This window comes from Pelmatolapia mariae, linkage group LG17, assembly GCF_036321145.2.
Source record: "Pelmatolapia mariae isolate MD_Pm_ZW linkage group LG17, Pm_UMD_F_2, whole genome shotgun sequence".
In the NCBI taxonomy this organism is placed as follows: domain Eukaryota; kingdom Metazoa; phylum Chordata; class Actinopteri; order Cichliformes; family Cichlidae; genus Pelmatolapia; species Pelmatolapia mariae.
Window position 1 is genome coordinate 34,265,742 of NC_086242.1, and position 27,186 is coordinate 34,292,927.

The following is a 27,186-nucleotide window of genomic DNA, read 5'->3' on the forward strand; positions in this document are numbered from 1 at the left end:
AAGATGTCTATGAAAGAGCCGTTGCTATTGCACAACTTTTCAGGGAACAGAAACAGTCAAAAGAAGCAAATGTTCCAGATGGCTTTGACCTTAAGTAGGCTGTCACTTCAGTGAGATATAAAATAAAACGTATTTTACATTTGGAAAAAAAAGGAAAAATTGTAATACTCAGTAAAGCTCTAGTTTAAAATCTGCTCGTGTGTCATCCCCGCTTAATTTCATTGCCTCTCTGAAGCAGGTGCTCAGAGTTTGAAGCTCGAGGATGGAGCCTCTCTGCGTTCAGGTGCCGTGGACCTCCCGTGGCAAGATGAGCTGTGCTGTGAGTCACCTTCAGCCCACCTTGGTGTGGAGGGAGGCAGCGCAAATTCACCCGAAGCAAACCTCTCCCAATCAAATCTCCCACACAGTCCCGGCTGCACCTTTAAGAGCTCGAGAATTGATTCACATCATCCCCGATCCTCTGGTGGTAAGAGTTTAGCGCCAACATGTTTCATAACACATATATTAGGCCTTAATACAAAGTGTCTGTCAGTGTTGTGTGTAGATACTCATCTGTGTGATCACGTTATTATGTCCAGGTCCAAACGGCTCTGCTCAAAAAGTAAATGAGATCATTTCATTTCTGTACGTTGACATACTGAAATCTAAATTATGGTTGTCAGGTTTTTGCAAAACCTCTAAAACCGCTTGACAAAATAAACAAAATTGCAAAAGATGTATTTTTCAATTTTGTGTAGATGCAGAAATTAACATCTGATGAAAAACCATTGTGTACTTATGTTGCTCCCACTTTCCTGTCAGTGTGGCTGATGAGTCAGTGTTCATAAGGTTTATCTCACTAGGATTTCATGTGTTTTTATTCTTTTTTTTTTTGCAAGGAGAAAAAAACAGTCGGCACATAGGAGTCATAATTATAAAATCCCCTCTCTGTGTTGTATGGATCTGAAAGTACACGGGGAATGGTGAGGAGAATTTGTTTATTTGCACTGATCTATTAGGTGCTGTATTGCGTAAGTGCTTCCAGCTTTATGTGAATTTTAAAAGGTCTCCAGATGCTTTATGATGCCTAACAATCAGGAGTGATTCACATTCTGTAAAACACAGGAGCTAGACGAGATCAGGTAGGTGGTTTGATCCCTGGCACCTGTCAAAGTGTCCTTGGGCAGGATATACACTCCCAAAACGAACCCTTATTTACACTGGTAAAAAAACAGAAAAACAACTGTGTATGATAAGAAGAGCGTGCTGTGTGAATGGATTAATGTAGCATGAAGTGCAAAGTAGGTGTTGAAAATTAAGAAGGTGCATTTTATTTACAGACACAAACAGCACGCACTCGTGCCGCTTTCATTCATGTTTTTCCACTGCTTTCAGCAGCCTGATAAAACCTGATTATGACCATTTGCCTATATATGTAAAGCGTGTACGTGCAGCAAATAGTAGATTTGATGTTCTGTTCTGTTTCTGATTGTGACATGAAAGCTAACTGTATTTCAGAACTTTTACTTGAGCAAAGAGACCAAGGTTGTTCATGCAGCTAAGGATTTCAGTGTCAGAGAGGGTTTGTTCCTTTTTACCAGGCTGGAGGAGGCCTCTCACCAGACTGCCACTCAGTCTCAGGCTTCTTCTAAGAAAATTAAACCACGCTGTTTTCTTAGAAGCCTTCGTTCGGAGGTCTGCCAACAGTCTCCTAACATGCAAATGTAATTTCTTTTCAGGCACCTGTTTGGACATCCTCTGCAGAATTGATGGAAACTGGCGAAATTTAATCTGTGATCTTCGGTCTCGTGGTCAGCTGTCCGACAGTCTTATGGCAGTCAGCTTGCGGCGGCAGTTGTGAGTGTGAAGCGGCTCTCATTAATGGCTTCATGTGCGTTTTGCCTGTTGAGAGTGTGTGAATGACTGATTGTGTGTGCCTATGTGTTTTACTCTGATTGGCGATGTCTCAACTGCTCACTGGGGGGTTAAGTGTTTATCTCACTGGCTCCAGGCTTGTACTGTGGTAGGCTAATGCGATTAGGTTAGTACTGACCTAACAAGCACTTGAGAATTTTACTCAGTGGTTTCCTCAAGTCTAAAATATTCGCTGTTTTGACATTTTTTTGAGCACTTAAAGTACTTTTTTCTCCAAGTCAACAAAGAGATAAGAAAATGTAACAAAAGATATAACACAACAGTGAATTGAATAGTCACTAAATGCACCACACCGAAACATGATAATCTAACATACCAAGAAATGCCAGAACTTTCTGACTGAACTGTTTTACCGTCTGTTTACAGATTTCAGCAAGATGGTGACTATCCCGCATCTGAAAATCCTGTTGTTTGTGAGGCGCAGGATTCCTTCATGTGCTCACTCACTCTTGACCCAACAACAAGCTTTGTCGCCATGGTAACTGCCAGCATCTCTGATGCCGTGGCTCCACCTGTTCTGCTTAGAGTTCCTGCCCGACCTGGTAAGAAAGGCATGATTCATAGTGGGGAGTCACACTAATTAAAGTAATAATTTCAGCTAATAAGTTTACCTTGTAAGACAGTGACATTCAGGTATTTGGTCATTTTTCTGGTGTTTTATATGTGTGACCACACTGTTTTAAGTGTATTACGGTTAGAGATCAAAAAACCAAGTTCCCAAACATTCTCCTTTTTTTTTCCCACACATGAAAGGTCCTAAGAATACATTTAGTCTATGCATGACGGTAATACTGAACCTTTCATTGGTTAATTCTCCATTGTGACGTTCAACAGTAACGTGATGGACAGATAAGGAGAAAGACCTTTCTATAGCTGCACCGTGACTGGAATACAGCTAAAAGCAACTAGCCCCCGGCCTTGTGTGTCTGTGTGTGTGCTGCCGAGCTGTGAGATCTCCGCAGTAATAGACAAGCACTTTGCATGCTGAGTTTGTTCAACCAGACCGCTTAGATGAAACAGCACGGAGCAGAAAAGAAACAGTCGGGCCTTTGCTGTCTTTTCACTGCACTGCTGCAGTTTTATCCTTTTGGTTCATTTAATTGAACTTCAGTGATCTTGAAACCAAACTTGTATTATTCATGTCTTGTAAAAAATAGAGCCCCCTTAATGAGGTGTCGATTTTACATTTTCTCAACCAAAACTCTAGGTTTGAGGCTCTCCATTTGGCGTATATATATGTTTAAAACGTGTTATATATTGTTTGCATCATGTAAATGGCTAAAGTGGCTGTTGCCTTTTTGTATTTTCTCTGTATTCTTGGAAAAAGAAAACACTTTGTTGATTCAGTCTATTCAAACTCAACTGAGTTATAAGAAGCACCAGGAACTGGCACTCGAGGCAATTTCCTGTTACCTGCACTGTGTTATTAAGTAATGGTGCTGCAGTTGTTGTCATATTAGGGAGGGCGTAACTGTTTCCTGATCTTGATTCATGTAAATGTGCAAATTAGGCTTTGTGATGAGGAGTAGAAGCACTTCATGTTCCTAATGGCGGAGTAGTGTGGGAGCAGAACGATTTGGCTGTTACTCATAATGTTTATTGATCTCTTCTCGCCCCTTGGGCATTTTTGTGGTTTTATGAGACTTAATTATCTCGGGTTGTTTGTGTCATAGTTGAACATGTGAAACGGGGCTTTGTTATCAGGCTTGCTCCACCTGTCTGATGTTTGTCTGGGTCCACGCCTCTGAAAAACCCACCTGAAACAAGCAGCTTTTTGTACAGTAGCGTACACAGTCCATGTGATTTATAGATTATTAGCAGCATGCTTTGATGACATTTTACTGTTAGACTAAAGTGTAAAGTGAACTTGCCTTTTATGCCTGGTTGAGAAAGTAAATTGCATTCAGCTTCATTTATTTAATTTTAATAAATCAGAATTGGAGCCATCGTTAGATTTGCATGGCTCTAGTGGAATAGTTTCAGAGTGACAGTAAATAACAAACAGTACCAATAGGAGACTGTAGGCCTTGTCTTTTTATGGGCCATGAGCTAAATCTGGTTGTCTGGTTGTAACCCCTGATGATGCACTCTGACAGCACTGCAGAGTAGTTTTATGAATGCGGGTAATTTGTCAGATGTGCTGTATATTGATGGTGTTGTGAAGCTTACGTTGCTGTAATCTTTTTCTACAGAGAAACCTAGTCCTCCAGGCAACCTGTCACACACTCAGACCATCGAGGCAGAGCTGATCGTGCTCTGGGATGACCCGCCCGACTTTAACGCCGGTCCACTGAGATATGAAGTCCGATACTCCTCTGGCACCACTCACGCCTGGCAGGTAAATACTAACTATTTATACTTAGAAGACTATATAAGAGGTGGAGAATTTGCCGTCAATTAACAGGATTTCCTGTTTTTTTCTTCATACCTTTGCATGTAAAATGTCAGCTAATATTTGAAGCCTGGTTGTTCACCACAAGTCCCCCAGGTTAATCTACTGAGTGTTTTTGCTTGGATCATATCGGCTTTAAAAAAATTCTTGATTCATAGTGATTGTTATAAATCACATATGAATGAGGATGTAACGACTTTCCCTCTCTGCTTTGGGCACTCTGCCAAGCTAAGATTTCACAATCTGCTTGAGTAACATCTGTGTACTCTTAGGCATGTTTTTTTTTCCTGCTTCATTTCACAATTAAAATTAATTCTCCATCAAATGCATCATGCTTCATAACGATAAGAATCAGATGCTGCATGCAGAAACAGTCCAGTTCCAGTTGCAGTTCCAGTTAAAAGGACTCTAAACAAAAGCAGCAGCCATGCTGTGACGATAGATTTGACTTAGTCATCACTCCAAGTGGACCACACCCAGCAGGCTGTAGGTACATGTGTGCATGTTCTTCAGTATTCCTTATCTGTCTCCAGGTGGTGTCTGCGCCTGGAGAGCCCAGAGTGTCTTTGGATCTGAAGCCCAAACTAAACTACAGCGTTCAGGTCCGCTGCTCCGGCCCGGAAGAGCCTCCACTGTGGAGTGAATGGAGTGAACCTCACCACATCTTCCTGGATAGTAAGAGCTGCTTCCTCACAGCAGATCCTTAGGAGATTATTCATGGGGCCAGCTTCTTATCTCTCTAGAATTGTTTGAAAATCATATATAGCTACTGTATTCATCAGGTGATCCTGTACTCCATTTCATATAAGAACATATAAGAAGGAAGTGTAAGATTTATCAGAAAGTAAAGGATAATATAAGTATAAAATTATCTTTTTTTGCAGTGAGCCTAACATTTTAAACCTGTCCTGGTGGCTGTGGGTCAACTCACATTTCTCTGAGAGGCTCATGCAGATAGAGTCAAGCACTGAGCGCAGTTACTTCCAATCCAAGCTCATTAGACTGAGTCACTGAAAAACTCATATGAGTATTTCATCAGAGGTCATTCTCCAGGTTAATGATCAGTTACAAAGAAATGTGACATTAAGAGCTCATAAAAGGGATTATTTACTGTAAGGTCTTTTTATTTGATCACCTGTAACAAAAACAAGAAAATGCAAATATTTTATAAATCTGTCAAAAACTGAAAATTATGTTTTAATTTATTAGGCAAATAAAAACTGAACATATCAGATATCCTAATCAAATAATAATAATAGTGGACTTTACAGTTTTTGGACAGCAACAATAATTATATTTTAACATAAAAAATATTGATTTAGGTAAATACCAGTGCTGTTAACATGGGATCGCTTTGGCAAAAACACTGAGTGTTGGTCTAATAAATCTGTCAAGCAATGTCTGTATTAGTGCATTCAAAACATTTTTTTTAAGTTATTCAACCCAAATCACAACAACAGTTGCATCAAGGTGCTCTATATTGTAGGTAAAGACTCTACAGTAATATGAATTATGAAACTGAAAGTTGAAAAACAAGAGCAAGAACTGAGACATAACAATTGTTTGCATGAGCTAAAATCAGAAACCATGTTCATGTCAGCTGATCAGTGAGTCATACTAAGCTTGGGCTAATTGATTCCAAAAGCTTTACACTGCACAAGTGACAGGGTCTTGTTGTATTGTCACAGCAGACATATTTGTGATGTTTTTCCTAGATAATAGATACTGTTACCCAAAGACTGCCCATGCACTGTGTGTCAGTGGTACAGTAGTGTGTGTCATGGGGTTAAAAGTTTGTGAGACTCAGCAGCTCTGAGTAATCCCGCTAAAACGAGCCATACAGTTGTCCTTGTAAAACAGCAGTAATTGAGATGAGGTGAGGTGTCTCGCCTTGAAGGGTGACTCAGAAACTTCTGGCTAAAACGATGCCAGAACAGAAGAACACGCCGCAGACGTCCTGCTGAAGCATTCACAAAAGTTAAACTTTGAGTGAGTCAGTGCTCCTCACAGAAGTTTCAGGTGGCTGTGTGACAGGAGTCTGATAACTCCCCTCTCGCTCTTTTAATGGCAAACTTTGACAAAGTTTTCATAATACCATAGAAAGGTTTGTTTTTTTTCTTTTGTAAAGGTCTACTTGGCAACTGTGGGTGAATGAGAATGAGTCATGTGTTTGATTTGTTTGTGGGTCTTTGTTTTTGTCATCTTAGTGACATCCATTTGGCTTTGTGTCTTTTGTAAAAGGCTTTTCAAAGTATAAAAAGTTAAAAATGAGATTTCTTTTTTGAGGCAGTAAACATAACATAAAATGACGTTGTTTTTTTTTCCCTGCGTGCAGCGGTGAGCTACATCCCCAAGAAAGTGGTGGCTAGACCCGGGGAGAATGTAACAGTATACTGTGTATTCAACGACCACAGAATGAATGCCAGCATGGCCATGTGGATGCTCAACTTCCACCAGTGGCTTCCACCCACCCTGTACCACCCAGTCAACCAGTGGGTAAGAAGTACAAAAAAACCTCTCCCTGCAGAGGTTTTTGTGATGCTCGGAACATTTCTGTGGGCCTATTTTTAAAGAAGTACAGCCTTCAGTACAGTAAATATTTTTGTTGACCCAAACCAGGTCAGCAAGATCACAGTGCGTCCTTCAGAGAATCAAATGTATGACCTCCTGAGGTGTACCGAAGAGTGGAGCATCCCTTACAGCCAGATCTATGTGGAAGGTGAGCTTTGTTGGACCAGTAAAAACAAGTCTAAGTGTTATCCAATGTATTCCTCTTCCCTATTTTTATAGCGAAAGTCAGTTTCTGATGTTTTAAAGTTGCTTGAAATCCATGTCCCTTCAGTGTTCATTTGACAAAGACAGGAAGTAGAGCGGCGACATGTGAAAGCACAACAGCGTGAACCAGAATAACCTCAGTGTGCAGGGGCTAGCTCAGGTGATGTGTTTGTGACTGTCACCCAAATTAAATTTCTTTTTCTTTGTGTGTTTCAGGAGCTGACATTGATATAAAGTGTGTAACCAATGGGGACATTGACGCCATGGACTGCAGTTGGACTCACAAACAGCCGGATAAGCTCAGATTTCAATCCAAGTAAAGCACCTTTTCCAATCCAGTTGATATTTCCGGAGTGTTTATGTTTCTTAAAAGATGCTGCATTGTTCATAAAACTTTTGTGTGATGAAAAGCTGGAAGTTACTACACACACACACACACACACACACACACACACACACACACACACACACACACACACACACACACACACACACACACACACACACACAGTGTACCAGGACACCACGTTCACTGAACACACCCTCGACCTGTGGGTTTAGCACTAGAGATTGTGAAGCAATATCAGGAAGTTTATTTCAACAGTGCACTGTAAGTGTGTGTCGTTAGTATTATACAATACAATAGACTACAATAGTAAGTCTCTTCTCTTTAAAACCAGCGAGGCCTGACACGATTCTGCAAGCTTGTTCTAACTGACTGATGTACTGCAGATCTAAGTTGTATTAAAGATGACGAGAACATCTTATTTCATATTTCAGATCAGATTGTTTTGCTCAGACTTCAGATCAACTATTCTAGTTGGCACCAGTTCTTTAGTCTTGGTAAAGTTGTGTTTAATATTTTAATCTTTTTTTTCCTTGAAGTAACAAATCTATGACATCACAGGACCATTACTGGTCCTGGAGCGACATTCGTTATGATGTGCAAGAACAGTACAAGCACAGGCAAATCAGCTCATGTGGAGACAAAAAAAGAACACGACTTCATCTGTTTCTTTTTGTTTTTAATGTCAGGTGGGCTGACCTGCCGTGTGACGAGATGGAGGAGAGGGAGAGAGCGGGTGAGAATCTGGGGGAGATGGGTCCTGCCTGCATGGAGGGCAGGTGGAAAAAGTGCACCATCCACCCTCTGAGGATGAACTGCTATAAACTCTGGCTGGAGTTGCCATCGCAACTGGGTCCCATCAGGTCCAAACCGGTCTACCTGTCACCTGTAGATCACGGTGAGAAAGAAGGATTAAAGAGTTCCAGGCTTATTAGATGTTCTTCAGCAGCACCGTTACTCCAGGTTTACCACAAAGAAACCGAACTTCTGTCTTTCCTGCAGTGAAGCCTCACGCACCCGCTAATGTGAAGGCAGTGAGCCACAGCAGTGGGGTCCTGGAGGTGACTTGGCAGGCTCCGCCTTTGCCAGCCGATGGTCTCCAGTGTCAGTTTCAGTACTACTCGCCATCCACCGTGAGCCCCCAGCCAAAGTGGAAGGTGAGCTTATCGCACAGTTTAGCAACCACACGCTGTGACTGAATGCTTGGTGTGGTGGGTTCACAAATCAATTATTCAAAAAAGCCTCTAAAGTTTGGAATGAATGATATTTCTATAATGATATGATACTGGATGATTGTCAGAACTTTCGACTCTACTACTGTTAGCTTCCTGTGAAACACCCAGAATAAAATATGCCAAATGAAATATTTCTTTAAATGATACAGGATGCTCTGACATAACCTCAGCTTGTGTGTCTCTTATGAGATCAAACTGCAGTCCTCTGATTGAAAAATTCTCCTGGAAATTGGACAAACGCTCTCATTTGTGTTCTCATCTCAAAATTTGCTCAAAATACCAAAAATATAAAGAAACCATTTTCTGTCTTTTCATAAAATAAGGAGGCTAGACAGAGTGAGCAGATGTGTACTGCGCAGAGCGAACATTTTCCATTAGGAATGCGTGTTGTTTCTTTAATGAGCTCCAAAAATGTTTGCAGCTTCAGGATCCTGTGCGGGTTCCGTGGGCAGAGGTCGCCGTGCCAGATATGTGCCGCGTATACGTGGTTCAAGTGCGCTGCAAGCACACCAATGGCACCGGCTACTGGAGCGACTGGAGCGAGTCTGTCTACTCCGCTCCGCAAAACAGCAGAGGTAAAACATGTTATCAAAACAGCGGTGGCAGCCTTGACTTCTGATACGAATGTTCGTTTCCAGTCGCGTCTGACCATGTGATTTCTACTCTAATGGACATGGCGCACACAAATGCCATCTCCTAGCAGAGAAATACAAAAGTAAAGGCTGCGAGTGGATGTAATGTTTGCTAATTGATCTCCTCAGCTCCTGAACGTGGCCCTGATTTCTGGAGAATCCGTCAAGATGATCCACACGGAAACCAGTCTAACATCACGCTGCTGTTTGAGGTACATACATTACAGTATTCAGCTTTTTTATTAACAGTTAGGTGCAGTGATATTCTTCTTGTCTGCAAGTCCCTCTAAAAACACAAAAAGACGCTAAACAAGTATTTTCTCTGTGGCTAAACCTGATACTTTTTATTCCTCTGTGGGGTGAAGCTTACTATTTGATCAAATGCTATAAGAAAACACTTCAATAAACCACACTATTCCCTATTAGGTTATTTATTAAGACTATATTTAAATTGCGAGAACTTGAATATCTCATCATCTACAGTACATAATATCATCAAAAGATTCAGAGTATCGGGAGAAATCTCTGTGCCTGATTGACAAGGGTGATAATCACTTATTGGATGCCTCTGGTCTTTGGGTATCCAGTATCCAATAATGAGGAAGAAGCCATATGAACATGACCCAGAAATGTTGCTGTCTGCATTGAGGCAAAGTGGAAACTGTTCTGCGGTCAGACAAAAGTCAAATTTAATATATATTGACGTGAACAAATATAATACAATCTGGCGCTTGAAGTTACTTTTTCTGTTAGGGAGGATTTGTTTGCTGTTGAGGTCGATGTTAAAATAAGTTCTTTAAAAAGCCAAAAATGATTTCATATGAAGGCAATATGAGCAGAGAGTACAAACGTGCTGAGGGATTGGCTCTGTTAGTTCAGTGAGAGAGTCAAAAACGAATGTGAACACTTATGTCTGCATTTTTATTTTGTTAAATACGAACAAAATGATAGCAGAAGTGCTGCCACGTGTACAAAGAGAGGACCAATGCGTTTATTTGGTTATTTAATAAAAGGCTTCAGTTCAAATCTGCGTTCGCCTTTGCAGTTTTGTCGTGTTATACAATATTTGAAATGAAAAAACAACAACAAACAAACCACTACATTTTCAGAAATATTTGTGGGTGTTTTCTTGTTGGGTTTTTTTGTACTGCTTGAACACTAAAGTGGCCCTCACATGACATGACAGTGCCAGCAGAGGCCCACAGCTCATTTAAATTTGAGACCCCTGCTATAGACTGTCGAGCAGCTAGAATCCTCTATCAGACAGGAACTGGGACATTCCTCTCCCAAAGTCAAGCAGCTGGTCTCCTAGAAGTTCCCAGATATTTACAGAGTGTTGGTAAAATAACTACACAGTGTTAACCATGATTTGTATGATGCAAAGCTATTCAAGGCCACTATTTAGAATTTTCTTATAAATAAAGTTCAGTAGGAACTACTAAGCTTTGGCCATATTGACCCTTGTTTACAATGCAGTTCATTGACTTGACATTTATTGCTTAAATGTTCTCAATTTGTTTTGTAGAATTTCCCACCTTCTGGGAATTCCTATTGCGTGGATGGATTTATAGTCCAGTGTCGATCCTCAAGCGGATCTGTGCTGAGGGAGAAGATCGAGCTGATGTCCTCCTACAGCTTCGAGTGGAACCAGGAGCTCCAGACTGTGACTGTGGAAACCTACAATAGTTTGGGGACCTCCACAGACAACATAAACATGACACTGGAGAGACAGCCTAAAGGTGAGTGAGTGGGAATATAACAGGAAGTGTGACCAGTCACACACTCAGTGAATTTATTCTATCAGGCAATGTTCTTGTCACTCTAGCCTGGGGCTGTTCTTAATCAATCAATCAATAATATCCCTCATCATCCTTATTATATTAGTATTCCAAAAGAAGCTCAGTGTGATCATGCTGGAGGCTGTCAAGTTTTAGATAAAGAATAAAATAAACCATATAAGCCATATATTGATATAATATCTTTAAATCAATCCAGGATTTCATCAAGAGACAGGCAGTTTTAACAATCTCAGGCTTCACGTTCCTCTGAAAATATAAACCTTAGCTGAGATCAAAAGCGTTCTTGAACGCTGAAAAATGTACAGGCTCACAAAAGCAAGGGCAAGATCCTTAGCAAACAGTCCATGAACCTTTCATCAGTTCTTACAGATTTATGGCCACTCAAACGTGCACAGACGCAGGTGCAGATTTACGGGAAAGAAAAGAACAAGGTGGTCAGTGGTGTCCATTCATGGCAAAATACTTGCTGGAAACCTCATTTTTGCCAGCGCTTTAATAATCATCAAGGCTTGTATGTTGAGATTTTGACAAGCCCAAGATGAACTCATGTTTCTATATGTGTTTATTTGCCAGTGTGCTTCTGCCCCAGCCTCATAACACATGCTCGAAATATTTGGCCTTAAAGCAGAGGCCAAAAACATCCATTTAGTTTAAGACTACATCTAAAATAATTATCTCTGGGAGCTCATAAGAGCCATGATAGATGCCCGACATCCATTAGTTCTAGTGCAGTGAGTGCTAAGAGTAATCGGAACATAGGAAACAAGGCTGATGTCTAATGTGTGTGTGTGTGTGTGTGTGTGTGTGTGTGTGTGTGTGTGTGTGCGCGCGCGTGCGTGTGCGCATGCGTGTGTGTGTGTGTGTAACATTTTTCTCTTCCTTTAATCATGATTCAGAGAATAACTGTCAGAATAAATTAATTGTCCATATAGCTGGACTGTTTTCATGATTTGATTATTAGAGAAGAGTTTTATTAGCAGCAACCTGAAGACAAGAACACAGCAAATTTGTGGTAAATCATTGAGCACCTGACCTAGAAATCTCCTTCGGTGGAGTTCCACACAGAGCAAAAGGACTGACAAGCATCAAGTGGATACGCATTTGTATTTCCGCGCCAGTTTTTTTCTGCCCACAAACTTGAATTAAACAGGTTTTACTGGGAAAACTCTTCAAATTTATAAACGCTTTCACTTTATTCTGGTTGCAGTGAGTTACAGCAGCATAATCAAGCTGGCACTGAATAAGAAGAACTGCCGAAAACTCTCTAGCAATTAAAAAGTCAAGTCGTGTAGGTTAGGACGACTTAAATTTGCACACAGCAAAAAAGGAAGATCGGTGGTTCCTGTTCCACATTTCAGCTCCGAGATTAGTCCACAAAACACTTTTCCAAAAGGTGGAAAGGCGCTTAATTGAATTGGTCTTTGCTGAAAGAACATTTTTGGTGGCTGATTTTTGAAAGCATTGTAAATACGTTTCCCAGTAGGAACAATTAAATGACACATCGACCACTTTGAAATTAAGAGACGCCTTTCTGTCAGTTATGCTGTTTCACTTTCCTCTATCATTAAAAAATCTCTGTAAATATTCAAATTCAAATATTCAGATTCAGATTCTGGGGGTAACTAAAATTGCTTTGGCTCAGTTTTTTTTTACAGCTGTTTGCAAAAGTCTTTTTTTTTTTAATGTTTAATGTGTAGTGAGATTAGTGCACATTCATGCTCCTGTCAGCAGCAACTTTAAATAAATAGTCATGCACGTGCTAGCATCACTGTCCTGAATGCTCCTTAAGCTGGTAGCTGAAGTGAGCGTTATTCAGCCATTGATGTTGACAGATGAGAGAAAAGAAAAGAAAAGCCACTGCGAATGTCGAGGTCATCTGACCCTGGATGAATTCAGTTGTTTCTTTCTGCACTGCAGGCCGCTGCGTGCGTTCATTCCACGTGTTGCTTATCAACAGCACATGTGTGTCACTGTCATGGAGTCTGCTGGAGAACAGCTCGGTGCCTCTGTTCATGGTGGTCGAGTGGTTGCCACACAAGCAGCAGGACTCTGGGCCAAGAGCAGAGACGTGGGCCAGACTGCGCTACACCGAATACCCCGTCTATCTGAGAGGTAGTACATTCTCTTCTTTGTTAGTTACACTGTTATTTCAGAGTCTGGTTATGTTAAGTTAAACTAAGCTGTAACAATTTACATTTATCCCATCAGGTGATTTTTTTGCCTCAGAGGAGTACGGCTTTTTCTTGTACCCTGTGTTTGCTGAGGGAGAAGGGGAGCCGATTTACACTTTAGGTATGCTCACTGCGCACGGGTTGTGTCATCTGCAGCACTAAAGGATGACAAAATGCCTCTTGTTGTTCTAGCAGTTAAAGCTCTGATGTGTGTTACAGCCACCAGAGGAGATCCTGAGGCCTACATGATGCTGATGATCATCTCCTTTCTTTTCATCATCCTGTTTGTCACCCTGGTTCTCTCCCAAAACCAGTAAGAGCTATTCCAGAAAAAATGTATTTACAAATTGACACAAATGTGTAAGACGGTAAAGCGATAAAACATTCAGACTTTTTGCAAAAAAACCTCTCTGGCCATTTTTCAATGCTGTGACTCAGGAACAGGAGAGACTGTGACACTAATCTTTAGCGCTCACCAATCAAAAGTCGTCAATTAGTAAATTACATTTGTCTGGACAGGCCTGGATGTACTGTAAACTGTACCTTGCCTGGTTTGTAGAGGTACACAGCCAGAACATGATAATTCTAGGGTTCACCGTTTGATCTTGTAAAACTAACCCTGAATATACACGGTGAGTTTTTTTTATCCGAACAGACACCTGTAAGAAATGATATATGATAGTAATTTCTATGGTGCAGTCTAATTAAGGGCACAGAGACACTGACCATGAAAAATTAGTGGTGTGACATTTAACAGGTCACCAGGGTGTAATTACGCTTGATGTTGGCTGATAAAAGGTGGAAAAATTAGACCCGAGAGAGGAAGGGAAAAGGAGCGTTTAGGCATCAAATGTCTAACGTGAATATCTGCTACATTTCCAGGATGAAAAAGTTTGTATGGAAGGATGTTCCCAACCCAAGGAAGTGTTCCTGGGCTAAAGGAATAGACTTCAAAAAGGTATGAAATGTACACTGTGATTGTCATTGTTGACTCATCCGTTTACTAACCCTAAAATATTAACATCTAGGTCATACTAGCCCTGAAGAACAACATCATGTGAAAGAAGCTAATTTGCACTGTTTTCAAATAAAAATTGAAACACTGATCAAAATTCTCTATCTGCATGCTGGAAAATGACACCGTCGCTTATTAACATGATCTTATTTTCTTAAAGAGCGAGTGGAACCTCACATATACCTTTTGTTAAATTACAAGTGTTTTACAAGTGTTACAATTACAATTACAAGTGATTGTTTTTAACTTTAGATTTTGTGTCAATTAAAAAGAGACCAGAGATATCTCAGCGGAAAAAGAATTATTCAAAAAAGTGCCGCACAGAGGTTGGAGGTTAATCGAGAAAATCACTCTGCAGAGGCACAAGGAAACAGCCAGGTGAACAGTAGGATGGGGTAAGGAATTCAGGTTGGCAAAAGTGACAAAAACTGGCAAAAGTGAGGCAACAAAGGGGAAAACAGGACTATATGTACACAGACATGCAGAGGTGATTTGTGATTAGACACAGGCAGGGACGAGATACAAGCGGAACTAATGAAGGTGTGGCAGAAAATCGCAAAGGAGACAAAAACAAAGACAGGAAGTAAATACAAAAAGAGAAACATGAGACAGGAAACCATCAAAGTTAACAGGCAGTAGTCAAAAGACACAAAACACTGATAACGTGGACAGGAAAACTTGAAAACGATCATAATAACAGAAAGATAGAGAGAAAGGAAATGAAGGAAATAAAAAAAGATGAGAAAGCAGAAACTAAAACCAATAAAATACCAGGAAAAGGAGCAAGAGCACTGAGATGAATCGATTTAAAAACACTTACCATGCAAGTTCTTCAGTAGTTTCTGTCAATCTTGATAAGTAACGAGGCAGAAGCATGATGAGTTTGTAGCTACCTGTGGACAACATGTTTGTCATGTATGTTTGTCGCCATCTGTAGGCTATTAATACTTGTGAGCGGTTTGCTACCCTCAGGGATCAGTACAGCAAGAAAATATGCATTTAGTCTCGTCTTAACGGTCTTTTCCATCATAAGTGGATTTTCTGCAGTGTTTTCTCGTTGCCATATGCTTAATTATTCATCAGCTCTGAAACTTTCTCCAGGTGGACACCTTTGACTATCTGTTCCGACCTCAGGAAGGTCTGCCGGTCTGGCCGCTGCTCATGCCCTCTGAGAACATCTCCCAGGTCATTATAGTGGATAAAGTCCTCACTACGGCCCTGATCCAAAACCCACTTCCAGACCCTGCAGATGCCTTAGCTGACTCCCATTCTCCTGAGTTTGACCTGAATGTCGATCAGTTCATGGAGAATGAGACTCTCCCTATTGGGGGTCCTTCTTCAGCTGTTGATCTGGATACCTTAACTAGAGCAGATGATCTGCAGCCAGCTGATCCCTCAGTGGACCAACATCCAGGTAGCACCGACAACTCTGGGCAGTCTTCAGTCACGTACACCGCTGTTCTGGTCTCCAATCCCAGTCAGGACCAGCAGCCCCCCATTCATCTGCCCTACAAGGATGGTAGTGGTAACAGCTCAAGCGATGAGGGAAATTTCTCTGCCAACAACTCTGACATTTCGGGATCTTTTCCTGGTGGCCTCTGGGAGCTGGAAAGCTGTCGTGGTTTGGAGATGGATGACCCGAGGCGCTCCTGCTCGTACAACTCTGTGGAGGAGCTTTCTCAAACATCAGATCAAGAAGACGAGCATGACGTGAGACGGGAGAAGGACTTGTATTATCTAGGAATGGACTACCCAGCAGAGGATGAGGAGAGTGAGAAAGAGGATGGGCAGAGTGAAGATGAAGAAGCCAAAGTGGAGCTGCTTAAAAGTACCCCTTTGAACAGAGGGCACCGTTCCGTGGAGTTGCATCCTTTGCTCGGTCAAGATAACCCGAGCGAGCCCGGGATCCTGCCGTCACCGTCGACGTGTGGCTTCGCCATGCCATACCTGCCTCAGTTCAGAACTGCTACGTGCACACCGCAACACACACAACTTGAACCCAGCTGTGATTAACGTGTGCACCATTAAATCCATCATGTCACGCATCAGCATTTGCCAAAGCTGATTTGCATCTGTTCCTTTGGGCATAGCGAGGTGTGAGGCCGGAAAAAGTTAAAAAAAAAAAAAGAATTACCTCAAGTTATGTATGATTGCAAGTCGATGTTCATCAATGCTGCTATTGTGTGCTGTTGGAAAAGACATCAGGAGGGCACAAGCCTCAGGAGAAGGCATTTCTTTCTTTCTTTGTTGGGCATTAAAACCCAGATTTTACTGTGCCATACTGCAACTGTGCCGTATCTGTGGCTGATGTAAAAAAAAACAAAAAACAAACGAGCTACAGGCAAGGCTGCACAAACAGCATACCGGTCTTTGAAAAAAAAAGGGAAAAAAAGAGGTCTTACAATAGGCGTACAACCGAGTACGCACAGGTGGTCATAATGCTCAGAATCAAAGGATGCTCTTTGTGCCTACGTTTGCGCTCGCCATATTACAGAAAACCGGTCTTTTCATTTTCACTACTGATTCCTTTTTGCTACATTCAACGAAAAGATTAAAGAGGTTCACAGAGAATGAAAAAAAAAAAAACAAGGAAGCGAGAGAGAAAAAAGGCTCATCATCTGCATATTTTCAGCTTTCTTGGCACACATTTGAGTGTAAAGTAAAAGCAATGCTTGGATGTTGCTTCAAAGCTATTGGTGTGACTAAATGAGAACAGCTGATGACAGCTGAAGGTGATGAATTACTGCAGGCAATGCTTTTGGACACTTTCATTTACTGCAGTGCAGCTTTTGAATCAACATCTGCATGGACTATCTCAGCCATCAAACCATCAAGCCTCTTTGCACTTTGTGCTTTAATGTGTTTGAGAGTTTGTTCCAGTATGTGAGAAACGTGTCGTCTATTTTCATGCTATAGTTTTGCTTGGCAACTTAACTGGACAGCTTCTTTATTCTGTAAGAAAATGAAAAAGATTAAAGAAGGAGAATCCAGAGGATGTTTAAATTGAAAAGTAATGAAAATATAAAAATATGATTGACAGAAATTGTTGTTCTAAATGGAGAATGTTGTCTATTTTTCATGGTGAAATAAAGTATTTATTGTAAGTGTGTTTTTTGTATCACAGGGACTGGTATAATGTTCACACTGCATGGAATTACAGATACAAAAATACACTTTTCCCATCAATACGCAACACGCTAACCACAGAACTGCAGTAATAGTCTGCCACCTAGTGGCTGGAACCAGTAAATACATTAAAATTACATCAGGCTCAAGTCTGTGTGGCACTTCAGTCAAATATATAGGTAACTACCACACACAGTAAATTTCATAAATTAAATGTGATAACTTTTGTTAATATTTTAGCTGTTGAAGAAGGGTCTGTATGCGTAGTCATGTTACTTCTCCAGCCTGATCGCTGTTTGTCCTCATATACACAATTTGAAGTTATTACTAGGTGTCTGATAGTTTCAAGACAAAAATGGGAAATGAATACACAGTATTCAAAATTTTTAATGAAGGACAGTATTTGCTGATCAATTCATTCAATACCGTCCTCATATTCAAAATATATAAGCCATACAGAGGGTTTTTACTGTCCAACATGATTACCTGATTCATTTAAAAATAAATTGTATTCAGTCACATTACAAACCAAAAAAGTCCCACTTGAAAGGTATTTGTTTTTACCTCTGCACAACACAGACAAGTCGATTTCTCCTTTCTATAAACCACAGGAGCTGTTAACACAGACTGATCGTCTAATAAATAAAATGTAATAACCTGTAAAAAAACTTTTAAAAATGCAAAAAAAAAAAAAAAGTGCGAAAAACTGCACTAATGTGCACCATAATTAATCTGATGACCAAAAGCCTGAAAACAGCCTGAAGATTGAGGCAGGAGTCGTCAAATTCATGAAGAATCTGTGGTCAAGAAGGAATATATAGTAAATGCAGTTGCATCTTTCATCCACAAGGAGACAGAGAAGCACTGTGGAAGGAGTTCAGCGGGCTGCTACTTTAGTGATGTCAGGGAGGTTGTATCCTTAAAGGCCCTTTAAGCTTTTGTATTTCCCAAAGAAGGACATGGTGGTGAGAATGGCTGCTAGCTTTGGCAAGGAGATGCTTTTGAAAGCACTGAGGCCATGTCAGATTATGATAGAGTAACAGAACCATCAGATAGCGGAGAAACTGTGGATATGATTATGCATCATATATGGTTATTTAGTTTGTTCATGGTTCTATTTGCTGATCTGAAGCTACTGCAGGGCTTCAAAAAACTACATCCCACTTATGATCAAACCGATCTGAAGTCAAATACAAGCTACCAGAGTGATGCTATGTCTAGCCAGATGACCCAGATTCACCAGAAGCCCCCCAGCATTGGACCTCAGTATCTGCTTCCTGATCTGCAAACCAGCTGCTTTACAAAGGGGGTGTGAGACAAAAAGGCCTGAAGGGAAAGTGCTGCATATGTGAACGTTCTGTGGTGCCCTGCTGATCTCTCAGCTGTGACACATTAACCACACATCTAAGCGTTCAAAAAGGTGACTGACTGCCCACCAAGAAACCCTTACTGTAATAAATTGTACGAGAAACGGATTTTAGAACAGAAATGCTTTTTGATCATAACTAAAGCTTGATTTAGACTGTATAGAAAGAAGATTTCACAAGCTGATTAAGTCTTTGAAATCACACCACACTAAATAAAGTAGGACTATGTAATCTGGTCCTTGAGATCAAGATTTTGCTCATTAGTGGAAAATGGGGTAAAGTGGACTCTGGTAGAAAAATAAGATTATGCTTAATAACTCAAATTTTGAAGGTCGCATGAGATGCTGGACTTTCCTGGCAGAAATTAGTCTGTTTAGAGTCATGACCGCAAAATTTAAACCGACGAACGCATAAAGTGTTTTTTCAAAATATGTTTTCCCTCTGAAACAGTCATGCTTACAGTGGCTGTGATGATAATATATGTAATCCTAAATAACATGTAGAACATTTATTTTGTTCTTATCCTGCACAGATGCTTCTTTGCCTCCCTAATGTCTTCAGATGTCTTCAGTATATGTAAACATAAACATGTAGGAGTCTAATGGAGAATCGGTTGCAGAGAAAAGGTTTTCTTGTACATTACATCCTGCCATTGAGATGTCAGCATTGGCAGTCTGACCAGACTTCATCTTCAAACAGCTTTGCATTTGCAGAGTATCCCCTGTGAAACCAGCTCCCTGTTTGGATCATGGGGACTGACACCCTCTCTACTTTTAGTCTTTGGTTTAAAACTTTTCTTATGGTTAAACCTGATCAGGAGCTTCCCCGCGATGGACAGTGAGTCCTTTCTTTTTACTCAATATATGCTTAAACACAAATCTCCATTTAGTTATTAGTTATTATTAATCTCTGGCTCTCTTTCACTGCATGTCACAGGGGGTTGTCTGAGTTTGGAGTTTTCTCTCTCTTATTGTAGGGTTTTTACCTTACAATATCAAGCTCTGTAAGTCGATTGTTGTGTTGTGTTGTGTTTTTGAGCTACATTAATAAAACTTCTGACCAGAATTTGTCCAGTTTAAGGTTTTTGGTTGCAAACTGAAAGTCACCAAGCCACCAAACTAATTCTTCAAGTTGGCATATTTGGGAGAAGATTTTTAGTGATAAAAATTTTTGATCACACTTTGAGCCTCCTTTTGTCTCAACTGACAGCAGGTTTCCCAAACCTTATAAACAGTACAGTTACATAACAGTTAAAACCAGCAACAATGCATAATAATGAGCTGAAACCTTTACATTAGAGGTTTAAGAGAAATTCAAATGGTGTCAGCGGTATGCTTAGCCCAGTAGGAGCTAGCTTCTAAAATGCAGATGCAATGCACAGTGATTAACTGTGGTTAGGAAACACCCACTGTTGTTTAATTACAAGCGTTCACAAAAATCCTCTGGATTTTCCCAGACAGAGCGGTTACAATTAGTCATTTTGTATAATGCCAGATGGCCGGTGAGTGTGCCCAAAAAGAGAGAAAAAAAGAAAAATTAAGAAAATAAAAACTAAGCTGGCAATCCATGAAATGTTTACTTTTGTTTAGACAAAGTACTGATACTATTACTTGTGATGTGTTACGTTGCTATAATAGAATGACTTTATTAGATTTATGAAAAGGTTTTGCACACCATGGCCTTGTCACCCTGACCGTCAGTGAACTGACAGATTGCTCTAAACTGCGAGTACGTCTGCATGTTCTGACATCACTCTTCATGCTCCAGCTGTTGTCATCAACCCTGTTAATGTGAATCGGGAGAACGATTTAGCAGCTCCTCATTGTAAATCCCTCTTTGATTGCCTGGCATTCATTTGTGCACTGATCGTGACAGGCTTTATCCACCGATGTTTGCCTAAGTTGGCTTTGAAGGTCTTAACATCTGGGTTAAAGGTCAAAATGTGACAAGTTCACCAAAAAAATAAGGAGATAACAACTGAAATGAGGCAAATCTGCTGGTTTAGAGTGTGTGTGCTTTGCATTGGATATTATCTCTATTTCAACAAACGGGAGACCAAAAAGAAAAGTTGGTTTGGTTGCCAGAAACCGCTGCACTGCATGCTGAATAGATTTGGGCTTTTAGGAATGTCTTTCTTTCCCTTGCTGTAATCTCCAGAGAGAGCTCAATGATATAAAGTCAGCGTTATCAACATTCGTGAGGATCGATAAGGAAACATCAAACAAATGTGGTAAAAATATGTGTAACAACAGGTGAACAGAGCAGAGCAAACAAGGGAAAGCAGACTAAGGAAGAAAGCATGTGGACAGAAGCCGTGCTGCCCTCCAAGCTGTTTGCTGCCCGTTGCTATCTCGTCGAACACCTGGCGATATTTCAGAGCAAGAATTTTACCAGTGATCTATCTTAGGTACTGTATACAACTTCAAGAGCCTAGATACAATAGGGCAGGTGTTACAGATGAACTAGAGACCATGCTTAATTCCTCAAGAATTTTATCTTCGCTTTAGAGTTTCCAGAGGTGCCGGATCGCCAATGCATTGCGTACATAAATATTTATTTTGCACATTCTAGTTCAAAGAGAAACTTCTTGTATTTTCCCTCATTTTACACCACATTATTGAAAAGCAGTACTACGTTTACTAAAAAACTGTTGTAATATCTTCTGTGGGTGGGGATGAACATTTTAAAAATCCCAGAAAATAACATGGTCAAATATGCATGTAATCCCACTTGAGACTGCTATACACTGACCAAACTATAAATGGCCAAAGTTCAGCCACATTGCAAGTCCACTGAGGCCACATGGCTGTCTAGCCTTTCCCCCTTCTCACAAACATGCTCCCCATCCCCCCCTTCCAAAACAACCCCTCCCGAGAGTAATTTGAATTCGGTTAAATACCCCATATTCCTAGTAATTAAAGCTCTGCTGGTTTCAGACCGCACATCTAGATTCCAGGACTTTCGTGATCATAAACTTCCAAAATGTCAAAGTGATGGATATCATCCAGCAGCTCATCCTCATTGTCATTGTGATCCATTATTCTGCTTCTTTGAAGAAGTGGAAAACAACCGTTACCCTACATATTCACAGGGCACGCACAGACATTCAACCAAATTTTCCCCAATCTTTTGCAAAACCTTTTTGTCCACTTGTTTGTAGGCGAAAACGTGAGATGCGCATGAGATTTTGAAAGTGACCTGGGGCAGCCTTTTCACCCAGCTTTGTCTCTTATAAGTGGGTCGGATAAACGAAATGCCTCCACATCAGTCAGAATGTGTGTCACAAAGCATGCTTGTCTCTAGCTAACAGGGTGAAAGAGGCTCGGCTGAATGGCCCCCTTTTTACACTCTGACACTCAATTAAAACCTAATTGGTTTGGGGTCCATGCAGGCATGTAGCAAGGCAACACCCCAGGCTTCCGTGCACTTGTTCCCTATTTTCTGACTCCCCCCTCCAGAAATATCCCTTTGATCTGTGAGCAAACAGAGTAGGTTGTAGACCAAGGAGCTGGCAGCCTATTTCTCCATGAAGATGGGCAGCAGTCTGAGACAAATTTGAGTGTTTTTACATTTCATTTGAATCCCAAATTAAATGGGCACTGAGAGTAATACCTTAGGATCACTGGTATACACGTGACAATATGTAGTCAAGCGCTAATATGGATCCACAGTATAAGCACAGTTAATTTGTCTTTATATTTTATGTGTGTCTGTGTGTGTGTGTGTCGAGGAACTGCAAGTAAGCCTGTGGTGTGAAACCTGTGGTTTCAGAGCAAAGTGCTTTGTTGGGATATTATAGTATTATAGTACTATGAGATCTTTAAGACATAATGGGTCCTGATCTTTCAGGACTTTGGATGTGAGACAAAAGATTTAAGACTCAGCTCAACAGGAAGACATTAAAGAGAAGCTAATGTTGGGAGAAATAACATCGGTCTCATTAGGCACAATTAGTACTAGACCAGCTCAGTGTTAAAGTAGCATATGTCCAAACTAGTTTTTTAGCATCATCCTGAGACAGAGTATTATAAAACTAATACTGCACAGAAGAAAAAAGACAATTTCACAGCGCACTACATTTACCTGCACATCATGAGTATGGCATGTTATACTTCAGGATTTCTTGACACTCAAAGTATCTACAAAGTTTTCTGCTAACAAAAAGCAGATCTGACGCGTTAAACTGTGGAAAGACGATGATTAATAAGTGTGTTTCCATTTTCTTTTTTAGATGTTTACTTTCTTTACATGCAATTAATGTTAACAGTAGGCTAATAATATATTTTAGTTTAACAGTAGCTTTATAGCTTTATAATAATAATAATGTATAATAATACAAACACTGTGTTAGCATCCAGATGTAGCAACTGGATGGCACACATCATTGTGTGCCTCAACTTTCGTTCTTTGACCCAAGCTAATCTGCCTTTTTTCCTTGGTTAGGTTTCGTGATTAGAGATCTGATCTAAATTATCATATTAAAATTTGGGACACATCGTCGGTAGTGGACCTTGGATTCATCGGGTGTTTCGCCCATTATTACTAGACACCCTCATCCAAGGAGGCCCTGCCAGGGTTGATCAGGCCCCGGAGTGTGTCACAGGTTTATGTTAAAATTGTTATTTCTCTTCTTCTTTCTGCAATTTAGTTTTCTATATTTTATTCTATCTATTGACTGCTAGTGAGAAATACTTACCTCTTTAACATTTATGGAGCCTCATTTCTTCAAAGGGACAGAAAAGGTGATAGAGAGAAGTAAGACAAGTAAGTAAGATAAGATAGGAGAGAGCAAAGAGGAAAGCCGGAAGGGGGGCGCCCGATCTGGCTTTCCACACCTCCCCGCCGGATTGGGCTGTACGCTCTACAGCCCAATCCGGCCCACTGCTTCCCAGAAAAGGGAAGAAGAGCAGAGGGGAGAAGAGCAGAACATTTTCTTTCCTATTCTTTCATTCCTCCTTTTAGTTTCACTACCATGAGGTAGTGCACAGTCTCCAGGAGGCCCTGAGACAGCTGTATCAGTCAACCAGCTAAACTTCTAATGTTATGTTTTACCCTTTTGACGCCCCCTGTTGAGGCAGGCCCACCACGGGTCGATCAATCCTGGGCATGTGTATCGCGGTTAGCTGACTGTCTTAGCTGCCCAAGTGATGTCAGCCCTTTTTAGCTATAGCCAGTGACTGGTCCTCTCAGCAGTGTTAGCCAATTCTCTTATAGCCTGCTGTTGCACCTGTCCTCTGATCCCAATCTCTCTAAGCCCCTGCACCCCACTTCCACTGGGCACACCTTCCAGCCTCTGTCCTCTGCCTCAGCTGCCAAGTTGGCATACCGCAGCTTCTTACGCTTAAATGCCTCCTCAATTGCTTCCTCCCATGGTATCGTCAGCTCAATGACATACACAAGTTTTTGGGAATTAGACCAAAGGACAAGGTCTGGTCGCAGAGTAGTTGTTACGATCTCTGTGGGAAAAATTAGCCTCTGATCCAAGTCCACTTGCATCTGCCAATCCCTGGCAACCTTCAGTGGGCCCAGGTTTGTCTCCTTCCCGGACAAATATTGATGAAAACTGACGCTCCTCTTGGTTCGTGAAAGGTTGAGCGTTAATGGAGTTTCTTTTGCGCTCAACTTTCTCGGCTAGACACCTGAGGACCTGGTTGTGTCTCCATGTGTATCTGCCCTGACTAAGGCTAGTCCTACTACCAACCAAGACGTGCTTGAGTGTGGCTGGGACTGTACACACGGGGCAGGCTGGGTCCTTTCCGAACCACATCTGCAGATTTATTGGGGAAGGTAGCACATCGCATGTCGCTCGGATGATGAAACTTAGTCTATTAGACTCCATTCCCCAGATTTCACTCGACGAGAGTTTCCTCTTTTCAACACTCTCCCAATTCATCCAGCGACCCTGCTTGGCCAGCGCTACGGCTCTAGCATGTCTGGCTGTTTCCTCCTGTCTTCCCACCTCCTCCACTACCATTTTTCGACGTTCGGCTACAGATGCCTGTTGCCACCGAGGTGTTACTGCTCCAAGACCAAATCCTCCTCTGCCCCGTTGGACGTGACCCACCACGTCACGATGCCGAAGAGCAGATTTGGCCTTGAGCAGGGCGATATGACCAAAAATATTTATCACGATATACATTAGAAAATTTGCGATAACGATATAACTGACGATATAATTGACACTAGACAAAATACTTTACAAGTCCACAACTTTATTCGTGCAAAAAAATAAATAAATAAACTTATTTTCACTTAAACAAGCAGCTGTTGCATTAAAGTTATATAAAAATTTAACAGTGCAAATGCAAATTCCTTGCTGACAGTTTAACCAAAAGGCATTTCCAGTGGAAAATGGCCGACATATCCTCAGCATAACCATGTATAATATCCACAAAACTTAAAAAGAGGTTATACACACACAATACGGTAATATTATGTTGAAGCACAGTACGTATCACTCCGTGAGGCGCCTGCCTACGATAGCCGTAATGCTCCGACAATCCATCAAGCGGTGCGGCTTCGTAGCTTAGCATAGTCGTACTAAAACATTTGACAGATTTTCGAGCGCCGTGTACCACATAAAATCGTTTCGAGGTCAGTAAACACAACCAGAATTCATACATAAGGCACATGGGATTATAAGGGGCACTGTCGATTTTCAGAAAAATCAAAGGATTGATTTGAAGTGTGCCGTATTTTCCAAAAAACACGGTAATAACGACGGCCCGCTAGCATGCGCTACCAAAAATAGTGCTTTGTTGTATATCTGACGGACGAAAGCTAAACCAGTTCCACACCACTGAAGTTGCAGCATTTTTACAAACCAATTCTGGTTCATCCGTTTCATTCAACGATCCGCTTTCGCCCTTCTCATTTTTCCGCCATGTACGTATGAAAACAAAGGCACTGCGCATACGCGTTTTACCCATATTCTATCGCGATATTTAATTTTCTTATCGTTGCCCGACATTATACCGGTATTACTGTGAACGGTATGATATGGCCCAGCCCTAATTTGGCCTGTAGCACAGCTGTAGCTGGGGTCCACTTCCTCCCCGTTGCTAGGGTGGGAGCAGTGCCTCTCACTATGGGGTCCCGGGAGTCCGTGAGTGACATCTCAAGCCTCACTTTTGCACATTTAAACTCCTCTACAAGGCTAGGGATAGGCAGTTTTATTTCCAATATGTTGATAGTGTTAATTTAGTATTTCCATTATAAAGGCATAGGGTTAGGGTTTGATGGAGCTATGTGGACAGGGGGGGACTAAACTATGTAAACCAAAAAACATGCTGTTTAAAAATATACTTTTTGTATTCCTAAAAAAATATGCAATTTTTCCTTTTCGGCAAATGTCCTTAGCTCATATTGTCCTGGGAACCTTTACTCGACCTTACTTCACTTACTATGAAAATAAAGGCTTAAAGTTTAACAGATATACTTAATAAAGTCTACTCAAGACTCTGCGTCAAAAGACCTGAACACAATAAGATGTATTTAAGATGATCATATCGGATAAGAAATGGATGGTAATTATCATTTAACATCTCTGAAAATTAAAGCAAAATGTGAAATATGAACCATTCATTTTCTTTTATTTATTTTTGTTTGACATTTTTTCATTACAGAGTATAAACTGACAACAAAAAAACCCCCAGAACAGTCCACTGCTTATTTATTTATCCATAACTTCAAATCATGTTAGCCTGTATGCACATTCACAAAGGGAATATTTATTATGTAAAACACATTTTAAGCCTGTCTAATGAAAGAAATGTCCAATATTACAGCTCTCTGCCTGTCTGTGTTTCCTACAATCAGATGACCACAAAGTAATATCATATTTATATCCTTTGTCACTGTTCCTGTCTCTTTTGATGGAATGACAAAACAACAACAACAACAGCAAGAGCAACCTGCAGAGTACACACACACACACACACACACACACACACACACACACACACACACACACACACACACACACACACACACAGGGACGTTAACACAAAACAGATGGCCTCATCCCATGTAACGAGTTACTCCACCGCAAAATCTTTGTGTAGCCATCAGAAGCATGAACCATAGTTCCCGAATAGTTGGCCTCTGGTGACCTTGACCCATTCTGGTTTACGTCACTTTGTGGGAACACCACAGCCTAATTCTGCCCCTTTGTTTTCTTCCCTCGGTGTCTCATAGAGCCCAGAGATTTCTGCAGGAAAAACACTCAACAGTAGCAAACAGCTCGTGGGACGTCCTTGCACATTCCAGCATCTGGAAACGTCCTAACAAACTGTCACAGGGTCCAAGTAGTAGTTAACAGGAAGACATGAGTGGATATAAAACTAAAAGATCACACATACAGAATGGGGAATAACAAGCGAATTACTTTTTTTTTTTTTTTAAATGAAAGGTAT

At 40.9% G+C, this 27,186-nt stretch overlaps 1 protein-coding gene across 4 annotated transcripts in view; it reads left to right on the forward strand.

The window, feature by feature from the left end:
- The window catches only part of lepr (leptin receptor), a 28,094-nt gene extending 10,780 nt beyond the window's left edge, over nucleotides 1–17,314 (forward strand). For 3 of the 4 annotated variants that reach the window (XM_063460158.1, XM_063460157.1, XM_063460159.1), the window contains exons 4-21: nucleotides 236–466; nucleotides 1,719–1,836; nucleotides 2,281–2,456; nucleotides 4,107–4,252; nucleotides 4,840–4,981; nucleotides 6,642–6,802; nucleotides 6,926–7,025; nucleotides 7,298–7,397; nucleotides 8,117–8,325; nucleotides 8,430–8,584; nucleotides 9,084–9,237; nucleotides 9,424–9,506; nucleotides 10,820–11,033; nucleotides 13,011–13,205; nucleotides 13,302–13,385; nucleotides 13,484–13,577; nucleotides 14,147–14,222; nucleotides 15,381–17,314. In XM_063460158.1, coding sequence (XP_063316228.1) covers nucleotides 236–466; nucleotides 1,719–1,836; nucleotides 2,281–2,456; nucleotides 4,107–4,252; nucleotides 4,840–4,981; nucleotides 6,642–6,802; nucleotides 6,926–7,025; nucleotides 7,298–7,397; nucleotides 8,117–8,325; nucleotides 8,430–8,584; nucleotides 9,084–9,237; nucleotides 9,424–9,506; nucleotides 10,820–11,033; nucleotides 13,011–13,205; nucleotides 13,302–13,385; nucleotides 13,484–13,577; nucleotides 14,147–14,222; nucleotides 15,381–16,292 — 3,350 coding nt within the window. In that variant the 3' untranslated portion in view covers nucleotides 16,293–17,314. The remainder of the gene's footprint in view (nucleotides 1–235; nucleotides 467–1,718; nucleotides 1,837–2,280; nucleotides 2,457–4,106; nucleotides 4,253–4,839; nucleotides 4,982–6,641; nucleotides 6,803–6,925; nucleotides 7,026–7,297; nucleotides 7,398–8,116; nucleotides 8,326–8,429; nucleotides 8,585–9,083; nucleotides 9,238–9,423; nucleotides 9,507–10,819; nucleotides 11,034–13,010; nucleotides 13,206–13,301; nucleotides 13,386–13,483; nucleotides 13,578–14,146; nucleotides 14,223–15,380) is intronic. The other variant, XM_063460160.1, reaches the window with a different exon arrangement.
- The last annotated feature ends 9,872 nt before the right edge of the window (nucleotides 17,315–27,186 follow it).